The following is a 15,481-nucleotide window of genomic DNA, read 5'->3' on the forward strand; positions in this document are numbered from 1 at the left end:
TATTGTCTCAGTGTAAAAGGCCCAATTACAGTTGTTCTTTGGTTATAGTCTACCATTTTAGTTTCTTTTAGGTATCAAAGAGTAGCAGTCATCAAGCTCGAGGACGATACCCTACAGTCAAGCTTGATGACTGCTACTCTTCTAATGACGACCCCCACCCTTTGAATTAGCTTCTTGACCAGTGGCAGTTATTGAGCTTGATGACTGCCACTATTCGACCAGTCATTGGGCTGGATGAGTGCTGCCACACTTGACTGCTACCCTGCTGAACATAAGGCTGACGCCTCGGGTAGGACTGGGCCTTAGTTGTGCAATGTGACTTTCGGGCTAGTTGCTTTTGTTTCTGTGGATGTTGCTGTAGAATGTTACACTTTCGCAATGGCTTAGTTGCAGGACAGCAACAAGCACAGACGACGAATAAGTGAATGTAACTGCATGGACTAGAGCTTGTTGTGTTAAAGGCATGCTCAGGGAGGGCAGTTTCTGTACAGGATGCATTTACCTCATCATGTTGTACATTTTTTGTTTTAGCTGTAGCATCGTGTATCCAAATATATATCTTACAACTGATGCAATTAAATCTAATAAAGATAATCTATTTAACTTGCTTTTTTTGTGTGCATTTCAAAATTAGAAGAAAACCGCAACTTCCAGGTGTCTCATCGTGATATAATCTTTAATCCCTATACATATTATTTCCCTCTGTAACACATCATCATTATCAGTTTTAGACAGAACAGACAGATTGGGTATTTTGGTCAGGTCACAATTAAATTAATAAAAATAATCGATAAATAATACAAAAATCTTCCTCACAATCACATAAGAAAGTTCTACATATTGAATACAACAATGTAACAGGACAGTTAAACCATTTTTATCTGTACAAATAGATGTTCACTTTTGTTTTTCCACATATTTCACATACTTTATGATATACTGCACTTTTGGCCAACATTACAGAAAAGCAGAGGGTTACAGGTTTAACCCCAGTTCTCTGAGTCTTTAAAGGTTCATGAGCGTGAGGATGTTCATCTCCAAACCCAGGTCAAATAATATTTGGAGCAGCTTTTATGTTGTTTGGAGTAGTGGTTTTATTTAACTGGTAAATAGAATTTGTCCCAGGTGTGATCCTCAGCTTCAGCAAGTTTCTTTTTCTCTTGCATTCAAGATGATGCTGGCGGACGATATTTATGTTATAAAGCCAACACACTGCACACTTTTACTGCAGAGAAAAATGAAATCAGTTGACGTGAACAAACACTCGAGTAAACAACAATGTCAGGGCTAGGTTTTTTTTCTTTCTTTTGTTTAAAAAGCACCTTTTGACTAAGCCTTGGGAACCCATTAGCTAGTCTGTAGACTTAGCTTCTGGCAGAAATGGCAAAGCCCAAGACAATTTGTTTCACATCCTGATCATTGTTTACAAAAAAACCTATCAATTAAAACGCAAAATCTTCCTTAGAAAGAATCCAATTTAGTATACTCAAAGCAACAAGACTTACTTTTGATCCTTGATGGTTGTTCACACTTGGCGATGATTTCCAGAATTTAACATTGTGGTTAACACACCGAGTCTCAGTAAGGTCATAGCTATATCAGAGAATTGTCTTAAATATACACAAGAACTGCCACTCTGTGGACTTCCAGTTTGATAGGGGTTCTATGAGATAGTCCTGGATAACTGGGGAGTTCCCAGTTTAATCTGATTTAATCTTTCTGGGATTTCAAGCATGCAAACTCTTCTCTAAGGATTTCTGGCTCTTACTGTAGATTGTAGAAGTCTATGCAACCTCAGTAAACATTTTCCCAACGAGTTCATGGTCTCAGTCGCTACTTTCAAGTGTTACTGAATACAGCATAGTGTTTATTTTGCAAATTGTGGTCCCTGTTAATGTCAAAAAGGATGAAAGGCTGATAAAGCAAGGTATGGGAGTGGGTGCGGTAGATCCACTCCTCGTTTGACACATTTAGCCAGAAGACACTCAGCTCGAAGGGACTTCACTGAGGGGGGTGGGTAAGGTAACGGTGGCTACGTCCATCTTTTAGACTGTTCGTGCCTCTAGCCAACACCTTTACAAGTGTGTGGGAATTATAAGTTGTACGCAACGGCCAAACAACATGGTGGAAATATTTCAGAATATTCTAGTTTTGCAGCCTGAAGCTCATTAAACTAGCGAACAATTTCATACAGCACTGCTTCTTTATGTTATGCAATAAACCTCTGATAAAACTGACTTGTGTTTGTTTGGTTTGTTTTTAGCTTCGGAGTCAAAAATAAAGGGATAATTTTTTTCCGGGTATTATTATCGTGCGGTCTGACTTAGTCAAAAGCTGCACGTGGCAAACCAAGCCCTGGTCATTCAGCACAGCTTCAGTATAGACACACACATACATATCCACATGCATCCGCAACCTTTCACGCAGCCACACAACGCACTCCCCGCACACATACACCCACAGGAACGGACAGCCAACGTGGTGAAGACTTGATGTCCACGGCGTCTGTTTTCTTTCTACACCCACGAGTCGGGGGAGCCGGTGAACTTGTTCGCCCTGTTTGAAGGCCTCCGTGTGGTGGAGTAGAAGTCCACATAGTTGGTGTTGGCTTTGAATCGGAGCGACTGGGTGGCGTAGCCGTCGGGAGAAGACGGGGTCAGGTGGGCCGGTTCGTCCTCAAAGTGCTCCTCGCCGTAGCCTTGTGGGGACGACAGGTACATTCTGTAGCTGTTGAAGTTCTTCCTGTCGGGTTCGTCGTAGAATGGCTCTGGGTGCTTGGAAAACAATGTAATCAGTCAGTCTATATAAAATCAACCAAACTGAGAAAACATCCTTACCTGGATGATTGAGCACGACATTACTGTATGATGAAACAACAAAAGGCTTCTTACCTGGGATCTTCTCAGATCCTCTCCTGACTGGGAGGAATAGGTCCCAATGAAATATGGGGTTTTCTTCTCTGACCCTGAGGTGAAAAATCCATAAGTAGAGAGTAAAATAAATATAACTCCAAACTGAAATGGTGGTTGTTTGAGAGAAACACCAGTGTGCAGATCCCTGAGGAATGCCACAAACCTGTGTACTGCCGTTTGTGTAAACTGTTGTCTCCATAATATGTGTCGAGTTGCATAGATGACTGGGCCCGCTGATAGTTTGAACTGTGTCTTCTTATCCCGAGCATCGCTGGCGAGGATGTTGCACTACCGCCTGAAAACAAAGCCAACCAGAAAAATAAAACAGTGATATGATTTAAACCAAATCCTGTTTCCCCCCCCAACAATCTATTACTGAAATATGATCATCGGTTTGATGTCTCTCACACCTGATTGAATGACGGGGGACATCTGCATTGGGCTGGTGGGTAGGGTCGGCTGAGAGCGGTATCGGTCCCGCTCCAGAGTGGAGACGGGGGTGACAAAGTGGGTGTAGTTCCAGCCATCCTGTTCACATGTACGACAAAAAGAAAATAAAGAGGCATGCTTGTGCACACATGTAGGAGCTCCTGCAGGGTTTCTTTAATATGAATACATACATTTAAAACCTCCCCCCAAAAAACAAAATTGGCTCTATAGAATAGACAAAAGACTTATGGAATTAGGCTATGGATACTGGAAAAAACAAAAAACATCAAACGTTTCCAAGGCTGTTGGAATTTAGATGCTCAAATTGCTGCAGAACCTGCTGGGGGAATGGTTGAGGACCTACATGTACTTAAACTACTGCATTTACGTAGATTTCATCCATTCACCTTCTGCCACAGACCTCCCTGACCACCTCCTCCTGATCTCCTGTGGGGAACAGTATTGTAGGGTCCTTTACCTTACAATATAAATCACCTTGAGGCAACTGTTGCTATATAATAATTTGAACTGAATTAAATTTTCTGTCAGAGAACCATGGCCTCAGACTTGATTCCCACCCCTGTTGCTTCACACTCAACTGTAAACCACCCCAAAGCAAACAGGGGCCATCCCCCGACGGAGCCAAAAGAACCACATAATCTGCAAAAAGCTGAGATGACATCTTGAGACCCTCCACTCTTTGGCTGTTCCTAGAAATTCTGACCATAAAAGTCATGACCACAATTGGTGGCGCAACTGGACCGGAAGGTTTCATCAGTTTGAATCCTGTGCCACAACACTTTTACCGCATAAGAGTTACAGGTTTGTTACGAATTTTGCCTGTGGCTGTAACAGTCAGTGGTGAATTCCTTTATTCTTTGTCAATTTGGCTTTCATAACAGCTGCTGTGTTTAATTGGTAATATCAGTGGCTGCCGTTTCAAATCTGGCTTTCCTAAGAATCATATAAGATGAGACTTTTACAGCATGTGTCATTTATGCAGATCCTACATCATGAGTCATCCTCATGGCACGAAACATGTCCCTTCAGCTGTGAATGTTTCTCCTTTCTTTATAGTTGAAACAGGAAGAGCGATTTATTGAAGCATGTGCAAAAACATGTAAATACAAGCATATAAGGGAAAAACAGTTTGTACCATGCTAACGAGCTGGAAGTCAGTATTTGGTGTGACCACCTTTATTCTTCAGCACAGTCTGAACTCTCTTTCTTGTTATTTCTTTAAGTCGTCTCCAGGAATAGTTCTCCAGGTTTCTTGAAGGACATTCAAAGCTCTTCTTTGGATGTTTCTGCCTTTTGTTCTGTTCTCTGTCAACATGATCCCACACTGCTTCAATAATGTTGAGGTCCGGGCTCCGGGGAGGCCGATCCATGACTGATAGTGTTCCACTGTGTGTTTTTCTGTCCAGGTATTTATTGCATTGGCAGTGTGTTTGGGATCATTGTGATGATCAGTGCTTGATTTTTTTCCTTTCTTAAGGACATTTTTTTCCAGACACTCTTCATCTGCTCTAGATATATATATATTTTTAGGCCCGATACCTCTTGTTTTGTCCTCCGCTTGTCCCGTCGCTTCAAATTTTTAAAGACTCCACAGTACATAGGTCACTTTTATCACACTTTTATCACAGCAAAACAGCTCTGGGGTTTTGCTGTGGCACTTTGCACAAAATTGATGGAATAATGAAGGAGGAGGACTACCTCCAAAATCTTGAACCTCACCTCTAATCAGCAGCTTCCAACAAATTGAAATGTGGACACAGTTGGATGTTACAGCAGGACAACGATCCCAAACACACATCACAACTGGGTGGCTGTAGCTCAGGCGGTAGAGCAGGTCATCATCTACTGATCGGAAGGTTGGTGGTTCGATTCCTGGCTTCCCCTAGTCTGCATGCCAAATATCCTTGGGCAAGATACTAACCCCAAATTGCTCTCCGATGCATCCATCGTGTATGTGAATGTTACTTAGAAAGCACTTAGAAAAATGTGCTTGTGCAAATGGGTGTGAATGGGTGAATGCACAAGTTGTGTAAAGCGCTTTGAGTGCTCAGAAGAGTAGAAAAGCGCTATATAAGAACCAGTCCATCTACCATTTACTGAGGGATGTGATATGCTGATAGCCTTTTCTTATCTTAGCACCCACATTTTGATAGATGTGACCAAGGGACTCTCATTCCAATGAAGTCAGATTAACAGAAGGGAGTGCACTTCTGAAAGAGACTTTGGATAATGAAGGCCTTGAATGATTACCGTGCCCTGAATTACAAACAGACGATAAGAAAGATAATCAGCATCTCCCTGAAAGAGCCTTTAAATTTCTTGAGGTGTAAATGGAGTTTTAATTCCATCAGTGTGAGTTCTTCCACATGTGTCTGCTCGTACCCACCTGTTTGTAGAGGGTCCTCAGCTCTCTGTACTGCCACAGGGTGTTCAGCACCTGAGCAGCTGCCTTCACAACCTTCATCGAATATCTGTGACACACACAGTATGTAAAATAAAATGAGTTAAACCAGTTAAGGAGTGCCTGATTTTCTATCACCCATCACCTGTCACAGTGGTAGATGTTCATTATAAACGTAGCGAAATGAGTTCAATAATAAAAACATGGAGGTGGTCACGTCTTACCCTTTCCCTCGACCTTTGCTGATATCCACCAGTTTCTCGATGCCTCCGCTGTCGGCTAAAGCTTTGGCGTTCTCCATGTTGCGGCTGATGACTTCATGCAGCGTGCAACAGACTGATGCCACCGTGTCGTCTGACAGCACAGTGGGACTGCCGCCAGGCAGCCGGTTCACCAGATCCCGCATGGCGTACTTTCCTGCAGGTGGAGAGACAGACAGAACAGAAGGTCTGGATCTGCTCTTAGCGGATTAACAAACAAGTTTAACAAACAAGAATTGGTGGCACAAGATTGAATTAATGTCGGAGAATTGTAGATTTACAAAAGTTGGGAAGGTCTCTTCGAGCCATTTCAAAACAACTGCAGATTCCAAGATCATCAGATCAAACAATAATAAGTACATGTAATTCAGACGTGTCACCAATTTGCCAGAAGAAGACAAGATGACTCCAGGGCTCAAACCTGTCATGAACTGAAAACATCTGGAACACCAGCGTCACCGTCCACAGCGGAGTGAGTTTTACATTACCATGGACAGAAAGAAGCCCCTGCTCCAATATAGACGAGCCAAATACCTTCTGGAGAAAAGCTTTATAGTCAGAGAAGACAAAGATTGAGCTTTTTGGTCAAAATGAAAAGATGTTTAGAGGAGTAAAGGTACGGCTCTCAAAACCTGAGAACTCTATACCAGCTGCTAAGCATGGTGGTGGTACCATCATGCTCTGGGGCTGTTTTGCTGTGGCACTTTGCACAAAATTGATGGAATAATGAAGGAGGAGGACTACCTCCAAAATCTTGAACCTCACCTCTAATCAGCAGCTTCCAACAAATTGAAATGTGGACATAGTTGGATGTTACAGCAGGACAACGATCCCAAACACACATCACAACTGGGGTTCGAGTGGATACAGCAGGCTAGCATTAAGCTTCAGGAATGTCCTTCCCAAAGTCTCTTACAGTGGGGCAAAAAAGTATTTAGTCAGCCACCGGTTGTGCAAGTTCCCCCACTTAAAATGATGACAGAGGTCAGTAATTTGCACCAGAGGTACACTTCAACTGTGAGAGACAGAATGTGAAAAAAAAAAATCCATGAATTCACATGGTAGGATTTGTAAAGAATTTATTCGTAAATTAGGGTGGAAAATAAGTATTTGGTCACCTCAATCAAGGAAAATCTCTGGCTCTCACAGACCTGTAACGTCTTCTGTAAGAAGCTTTTCTGTCCCCCACTCGTTACCTGTATGAATGGCACCTGTTTGAACTCATCATCTGTATAAAAGACACCTGTCCACAGCCTCAAACAGTCAGACTCCAAACTCCGCCATGGCCAAGACCAAAGAGCTTTTGAAGGACACCAGGAAAAGTATTGTAGACCTGCACCAGACTGGGAAGAGGGAATCTACAATAGGCAAGCAGCTTGGTGTGAAAAAATCAACTGTGGGAGCAATCATCAGAAAATGGAAGACATACAAGACCACTGATAATCTCCCTCGATCTGGGGCTCCACGCAAGATCTCATCCCGTGGGGTCAAAATGATCATGAGAACGGTGAGCAAAGATCCCAGAACCACACGGGGGGACCTGGTGAATGACCTGCAGAGAGCTGGGACCAAAGTAACAAAGGTCACCATCAGTAACACACTACAACGGCAGGGAATCAAATCCCGCAGTGCCAGACGTGTTCCGCTGCTGAAGCCAGTGCATGTCCAGGCCCGTCTGAAGTTTGCCAGAGAGCACATGGATGATACAGCAGAGGATTGGGAGAATGTCATGTGGTCAGATGAAACCAAAGTAGAACTTTTTGGTAAAAACTCAACTCGTCGTGTTTGGAGGAAGAAAAATACTGAGTTGCATCCCAAGAACACCATACCTACTGTGAAGCATGGGGGTGGAAACATCATGCTATGGGGCTGTTTTTCTGCCAAGGGGACAGGACGACTGATCCGTGTTAAGGACAGAATGAATGGGGCCATGTATCGTGAGATTTTGAGCCAAAACCTCCTTCCATCAGTGAGAACTTTGAAGATGAAACGAGGCTGGGTCTTCCAACATGACAATGATCCAAAACACACCGCCCGGGCAACAAAGGAGTGGCTCTGTAAGGAGCATTTGAAAGTCCTGGAGTGGCCTAGCCAGTCTCCAGACCTCAACCCCATAGAAAATCTGTGGCGGGAGTTGAAAGTCCGTGTTGCTCGGCGACAGCCCCAAAACATCACTGCTCTCGAGAAGATCTGCATGGAGGAATGGGCCGAAATACCAGCTACTGTGTGTGCAAACCCGGTAAAGACCTATAGTAAAAGTTTGACCTCTGTTATTGCCAACAAAGGTTATGTTACAAAGTATTGAGTTGTATTTTTGTTATTGACCAAATACTTATTTTCCACCCTGATTTACGAATAAATTCTTTACAAATCCTACCATGTGGATTCATGGATTTTTTTTTTCACATTCTGTCTCTCACAGTTGAAGTGTACCTCTGGTGCAAATTACTGACCTCTGTCATCATTTTAAGTGGGGGAACTTGCACAATCGGTGGCTGACTAAATACTTTTTTGCCCCACTGTATATATACTTAAGTATATGTTTGAACCTGTATGCATGTATACGTCTGAAATTTGTGCACCCACTTCAGGATTTCATTAACACTGAACATGTGTAAATGTGTAACAGTGCTGTTTATTTGCAGGCAGAGTATTAAGAGATGTTTAGTTTTGCTGAATCAGTTTTAGTGGCCGTCTTTCGTTCCTTTTACTGCAGCTCTATACTTGGGCGTGGCAAGATGCCACAACCCAAGAATGACTGTTCACAGGTAAGCTTTAGGTGTTCACCCTTCCCAGGAGCAGCATTTAGGCATTAGCTCTACTGTGACAAATGGTTGGTTTTTTGTACTGTTTTTATCAATAAATCTCAGCAACAAAGGACCTACACCCATGTGTGTTGATTTCTCCCTAAGACGGCAAACTGAAACACTCCAAGTTGGTGACTTTTGGAGATTTATTTCCCTGGATGATTGAGAATGCATCAAGATGAAACACAAAAGGAAGTTCACAGCTTTTAGCAGCTCCCCCACCCCCTCATCCACACACCCCCACTCCCCTCCCTCCAGAATTCCCAGCTAACAACCTAATATACATATGAATGACTAGCCAATTTAGCTTCCACTTGGCTGAAGCTAAAGCTTAGCTAAAAGCCATTTGGCTGCTCTCCGGGTTTTAAAGGTAGAAAAAGCCAAATGGCAGTCCGTGGTGATGTAAGTGTTAACTGTAATTTGTTTGCAGATAGGAGAGGGCACAAATGTAGGATTGTGTCACCACTAGGGGGCAACGTAATGTCAAAGACTGAGTATGTGCTGGCTTTGAATAAACAGTTGAGGGGTGTGTGTGTGTACCTATCAGTTCCTTGTTGCGGCTGTCCAATGCCATGTTACGCAGAGCGGTGGCGACGGAGCAGACTACCCGGTCGTTGTCCATCCTCAGCAGCTCCACCAGGATGGGAAGGCCCTTCTCCTTACGCACCGCTGCTCGGATGTAGGCCGAAAACTGCACAAATAGAAACAGAGTTTTAAATGCCCCGAAAGGAGTCAAATATTGTTTTTACCCATCAGATTCCTACTGTGACAAACACAAGACTTGACCTGCGATGTCTCTGTTTGTATTCACTGGAGGTTTGAAGTTGGCAAAATAGGACTGAGATGAAAGCTGATGGCTTGTTCTGATGTTCCAAAGAAACAGTTCAGAAAGTCTGGAGAACTATTGCTCAAGAGCGCTTTATAATGGACAAACAAGTCTGGCTGCTTGGTGGCTCAAGACTTTTCCACAGTGTTGTCTATAATTAGGAAAATCTGCACCTTGTGTTAGCCTTAGACGAGGTCTTACCTTCCAGTTTCCTGCAGAGAGGTTCTGCAGGGACCCGGCAGCGCCCTCCAGGGTGGCGGGGTTGGAGCTTTCAGCCAGCAGGTTGAGGTACGGCTTCACCACCATTGGGTGCCACAGCAGCTCTGCTCCTCTCAGAGACTGGGAGAAACCCGGGACTGTCCCGACACCGTCCCACTGCGACAAACGCACCAAGGCACAGAAAGTGAAGTCGAGTTTGTATAATTGGGAGTGCTTAAACTGCTTAAAGGGCGATTCCTCTAAGGGTTGCTTGATCCAGGAGAGGGAAAATTTTATTTACATAAACTCTTTACATAAAAACAAGCACCTAAAACCAGCTTAGAATCAATAACTAACCCACGGAGCAGCCAATTCATTTCTCTTTATCCAAATTATACAATGATTCAGTTCAGATGGCTGTAAACAGAATATATTTGTGGAAAAATTACCTTCATTTTCCCTTATTTGCTTCCGTCCTTCCTTTCTGGGTTCATTTCAGAGGTTTTGATTTCTCGTTATGATTTGTATAACCTAATCAACCAATCAATAAAGAAGCTGTTCCCATGATGAGTCTCCACAGCAGATCGTCTGCCTCCGTCTCATCCTGTCTCTATCATCTTCCTCTGTCACACCAACTATGAAGCAATCCATGAAGCTTCTCTGTGGTCTTCCTCTTTATCGCCTGCCTGGCAGCTAAGAACTTTTGAAGATTTCAGTTTTCAGTTTAAATCTAGAGCTACAAGGACCCGTCATGGCTCATATTTGCTTTCACTTGCTGACGAATACAGAGGACAGCAAACCTTACAGCTGTGCGGTTGCCCAGTTTTCCTGTCGGGATAAATTATATGAAGGCAAAAGGTGAGATTTTTGTGGTTTCTGTTGTGGATCAGTCCCACTGCATTCAGAGTCCGTTTGCACCAGGTATAAACTGGAGGGTTCCCTGAGATCACCAGACTAGCTTTTGAGTTCTCAGATTGCTCAACAGGTAACTGCTCTTATACACATCTTGTATATTTTTAGTACTTTTAAAGCACATAAACATCTTTTCATGCTTTAAAAGAATGCCTGTAAAAGGCCTCAGTCGTACCTTGGAGTCGGGCCAGCCGCCTCTCTTCCTGCCACGCCTCCTCTTGCCCCAGCAGAGGTAGTCCAGCTCCTTGGCTGGGGAGGAGAACCCCAGCAGGGTGTCCAGCTCCTGGTTGCCGAGGAGGCGAGAGGAGGGCATCTCCATCTCCAGGCGGTACGAAAGGTTCCTCAGGGTGCAGACGCTGTTCTCCACTATCTGAAAGTAAAAATGAGAACTGAGCATTTCTTTTGTTTCTGCCTCTTCTTCTGTGTTTCCTGCTAATGAAACCTGATGGTGGTGCTAGAGGAAAGTTTTCACATAAAATCAAACATTAGACATCTGCTCTGCAGAGCTCTTGTTTCAGCCTGTGGATGGTGCAAAAGGTTTATTTCTGTTATATGATGTTTTGTCTGTGCAAGTAGTTTAGAATTTTCAGACCACTGACATCGATGTTTTATTGCTTAAGCTATTTATTTCTATTTGTTAGCTAAGGTAGCTGGGACACTACATCCTCTTCTTGTTTGCATGATGATGATATTATGCCACACGTCTGCAACACTTCTGTGCTGTAGTTGTATTTTCTGTACTGAACATGTGATGCCCTTGGATGTTTCCCCAGTTTGCTTGTTATCGTGTTTTAGAGGTTCAAGCTTTATATTAACTTTTAATATCATTATTAAAAGGTCAGCGTCTTTTATTTTCATATCAATGAATCTTTTGTGAACTACAGATGATCATTAAGCCTATACAGCTATATATATATATAATTTTTTTTTTTTTTTTTACTTGGTGGTGATAGCCACAAACACCTATGTTTGATTCTTGAAACACATTTTTCTGTTCCTAGGTTTTCAATTATAGGAACTATTACCACAGCAATAGTACTTAGTAGTAAAAGTACTTATGGATCTATCTGTGAAGTGTTGAAGGGTTATCAACTGAAGATGAACACAGGCCAGGGTTCACTTCCATGCAATACCAATTTGTACCACAGGATGGTGCAAGTGAGTCAAGTAAGCATTTAAAAAGATTTGCCTACATTTCAATCCATTATTGTATTAGTAATTTAAAATCAGGTGGTGCCTAAAAACAAACAGCAAATGCTAAACATCAGCACACCCCTGAAAACATTTCATCACACCCACTGGTAAAACGTTGCACCCTGGTGGTCAAAATTGTAGTTGAATTTATGAATGCATAACATCTAAACACATGTATAGTACGTTTATGTGGCCTGGCCACGTACAATCACATATAATGGTAACTAAGTAACTGACAGGGCATCCTTATAACAGCAGTCTCAGTAGCTGTAGTTTGCACATACTGCAGTATGTGAGTATTGAGGGATCAGATTCAGGTCCCCAGAGTGCGGTTCCAGCTGTGTCTGGGTCAGGTTAAGTTGGGATGACTCTCTCGGGGATAAACTGTGACAAAACATGACTCACACACTCATGTGCATCTTTGTGTGTTTGTGCTTTGCTGCACCTTGCTGTCGTAATCGGAGGTGTTGACGCAGGCTCTGAGGACGTGGAGCAGCGAGTCGACCAGACCTTCACAGCACCGCAGCTGACTCCTCGCCTCTTCCCCTGCTGAGCTCAGGTTCCTGACACACACACACACACACACACACACACACACACACACACACACACCACATTAATTCAGACTCAGGTGCAGTGTGTGGATTCCCCCACTGGGTGGCTTCAAACCTGCCTGGATACAGTAAAGAAGGGAGCTGATCCTCCAATAGGAACCTCCAGCTGCTGCTAATGGAAAGCTGCCATGAGAAGACTGCACAACAGCAGCAAAGAAATCCCACAATGCATTTCCATACCATCAACCTACAGCCTCACGCCAGTCTAAGTGAAGCAAAGTGCCCGAGGCTCGCGTGCACGCGCCGCTTCCCCACAGCACTTCAAAGCTGTTTGAGACACGTCGTGCAGTTTTCTGCTTCAGGGAGCACACCTGGACTGGAAGTCTCCACTCAGCAGTTTTGAAGTTTTGTGTTTGGTAAATAAATCTACAACTAAGGGAAGTATTGCATCCTTAAGACCCGACTCTTGGTGTTACCTTACAGGTACGGTTTCTCCCCTACTAACAACGGAGACACACGAGAGGTAGATAAAAGATTTAGCCACTCATGAAACAGATCACATACTGAAAAGAGTCTTAATGCATCAGGAGATTCATGTTTTACTTGCACTGTTGCTTTACATAAAATTACAGTGCTTCAGAATTTGGTGAAAAAAGTTGGATTACAATGTGATGCACTGAGTAGCTTCTTATTTCTTCAACAGCCACGTCTGGTCGTGGAAAAAGTGCTAGTGCAAGTCGTAAAGCTCAAATTATTGAGAAAGCAGCTGAAACGACTGTTTCTAAAGCCCGGAAGGAGTGAGGTGACCCTTCATGTCTGAGGACAAAATGAGGTCTCAGTGAACATTTCCACGCGCACAATTCAATTCAATTTTATTTATATAGCACCAAATCACAACAAAAGTCACCTCAAGGCGCTTAAATTAAATTAAAAAGAGAACTTGAGAGTTTGGGACTGAACAGCCCTGTAGCCTTAAAAACTAAATATCGGCGAGGCTAATCGGAAAAAAGAAAATGTCAGCCTGCTTGGGAGTAGAGGCTGGACTCTGGAAAAAGGTCATGTGGTCTGACGAGTGCAGATTTACTCTGTTCCAGAATGATGGGTGCACTGGGGTAAAAGGAGAGGCGGATAAAGTGATGCATCCGCCTACAGCACAAGCCTGTGGGGGCGGTGCTATAATTTGGAGTTGGATCGACCTCAGAAGATGAGGTCAGCTGATTACCTGAACACACCGAACGACCAGGATGTTTTTTCTTTCCATGACGGCATGGGCATGATCCAACATGTCAATCGCAGGATTCATCACACTCAAAAGAAAAGAACGGTTGGAAGTATTAATCGCTATCGCTGGACTACTTTAATGTTCAAGAAATCTTCAGCAGCAATCCGGTCGTTAAGTGATGACGCGACGAATCCTACTTCCGGGCCTAAAGTAGTCTGCGTTTAATATGGCTTTTGTGTTGTTAACATGTTTAATGTTATGTATTTTCTTCTATTTAATCTCAAAAAGCTCCTAAAACAGTCAGTGATCCCTGTTGACCTCCCTCGGCTTTTATTACCGCTAATCATTTATTTAAGCTCAGTTTTTAAAACCTTAGGATGTAACTACAGCCCAGCCCATGCAGCAGTATATGAATGACTAACCTCGTATTGTGGATAGATTATCTCAGTTGTTCTCCTGGCTGAAGTTTGGTCCTTTTACAGCATCCTGCCATGCGATTACATTTGTTCCTGACCACCGAGAACACTCACGTTAACTTTTATCGAGTGGAAAAAAAGTTAGCTTGTTTATATTATGCTAACATAGCTGTGTCGCTAGCGGTCACGTAGCACATCATTATATACCAGCTAGCCAAACTTCAGTAACCCTACAAACGTCGCTGCTGTTTAGTTTTCTGTCTTCATTTATGCTGGAAGTGATAGCAGAGCTGTACGTTTTAATTTGTTTCCAAAACCCCGCAGTCAGGACATGCTATATTGTATTTAGATAGAAGCTAGCGAGCTAACTTCCTGCTAACTTCTAACTCCGTTAAATGTCATAAATTCCGTTTTCATGGATGCCTGGATGTTAAACTCAATTGTTACACTTGGTAGAGCAGAACGCTGATTATTTTATTAAAGATGAAAGACTTTAGACAGTTTTTCAACTCTCAGTAATGCCATAGTGATCGTTTGATATATGGACCTGCAGCAGAGTTTAGGCCCAGACACGGCTAGTGACGTCAGACTGAACGACCGGATACAGTCAGCAATACTGGCCTTGTATTTACTTGATATCAGATGGATACCAAACATTTGCACTATGGCAGAGCGCTACTTTGCGGTAATATTTAGGACATTTAACACCAGGATTTGTTGACTGCTTTTGTTGTAGCAGATGAAGATGGTGCAGGTGGTGACATAAAATAAATGCGTGGGCTGTGACAAACACGTCAAGCTGTGCACTGATGGAGCTTCCACATGCTGTCGGCCATGAAGAAGAGACAGAAAAGGAATGAAAGACAAAAAGCACCTTCATGATCATAAAACATCTCAGCCATATTCAAATCGTTCCATCATGCCTTCACACTGAAATGAGCTCAGATAATGTGAGATATTCTCGACCTACGTGGATTAAAGGACAAAACCCTTAACAAAATATCAAGAGTTGTGAATCGTGATCACAGAAAGAAAAATGTTTGGCATATTAATCATCGCACACTAGCTTTAACCTTCGCGTGGGCGGTAATAATGCAAGCAGATTGTTTACATCTGGTGCTCTTTGCAGAACGTTTAGCAGAAGTGAGCATTAAAGTGCCACGTGAGAAAGAAACAAGGCTGTTTTCTTTGTGGAAGCACGTCACGCGGGATTCGGTTTGGTAAATAGGAATGCCTTTTCTGCCTCCTGTCCAGCAGCGTGAACAGAGATCATCAGACCTTCCTCCCCTCGGCACCTTTCCCCTACAACTGAGAACAAACAGCCTCCAG

At 43.1% G+C, this 15,481-nt stretch overlaps 1 protein-coding gene across 7 annotated transcripts in view; it reads right to left on the reverse strand.

Moving 5' to 3' along the window:
• Positions 1 to 655: 655 nt before the first annotated feature.
• Positions 656 to 15,481, reverse strand: part of LOC113016737 (plakophilin-4-like) — a 78,558-nt gene continuing 63,732 nt past the window's right edge. For all 7 annotated transcript variants that reach the window (XM_026159808.1, XM_026159804.1, XM_026159805.1 and 4 more), the window contains 10 exons: positions 12,406 to 12,523; positions 10,942 to 11,136; positions 9,858 to 10,031; positions 9,371 to 9,521; positions 5,988 to 6,180; positions 5,749 to 5,833; positions 3,323 to 3,440; positions 3,076 to 3,207; positions 2,892 to 2,965; positions 656 to 2,774 (listed from right to left, as the gene is read on the reverse strand). In XM_026159808.1, the coding sequence (XP_026015593.1) occupies positions 2,517 to 2,774; positions 2,892 to 2,965; positions 3,076 to 3,207; positions 3,323 to 3,440; positions 5,749 to 5,833; positions 5,988 to 6,180; positions 9,371 to 9,521; positions 9,858 to 10,031; positions 10,942 to 11,136; positions 12,406 to 12,523 (1,498 nt within the window). In that variant the 3' untranslated portion in view covers positions 656 to 2,516. The remainder of the gene's footprint in view (positions 2,775 to 2,891; positions 2,966 to 3,075; positions 3,208 to 3,322; positions 3,441 to 5,748; positions 5,834 to 5,987; positions 6,181 to 9,370; positions 9,522 to 9,857; positions 10,032 to 10,941; positions 11,137 to 12,405; positions 12,524 to 15,481) is intronic.

The sequence above is a fragment of the Astatotilapia calliptera genome, chromosome 23 (assembly GCF_900246225.1).
Source record: "Astatotilapia calliptera chromosome 23, fAstCal1.2, whole genome shotgun sequence".
Taxonomy (NCBI): Eukaryota; Metazoa; Chordata; class Actinopteri; order Cichliformes; family Cichlidae; genus Astatotilapia; species Astatotilapia calliptera.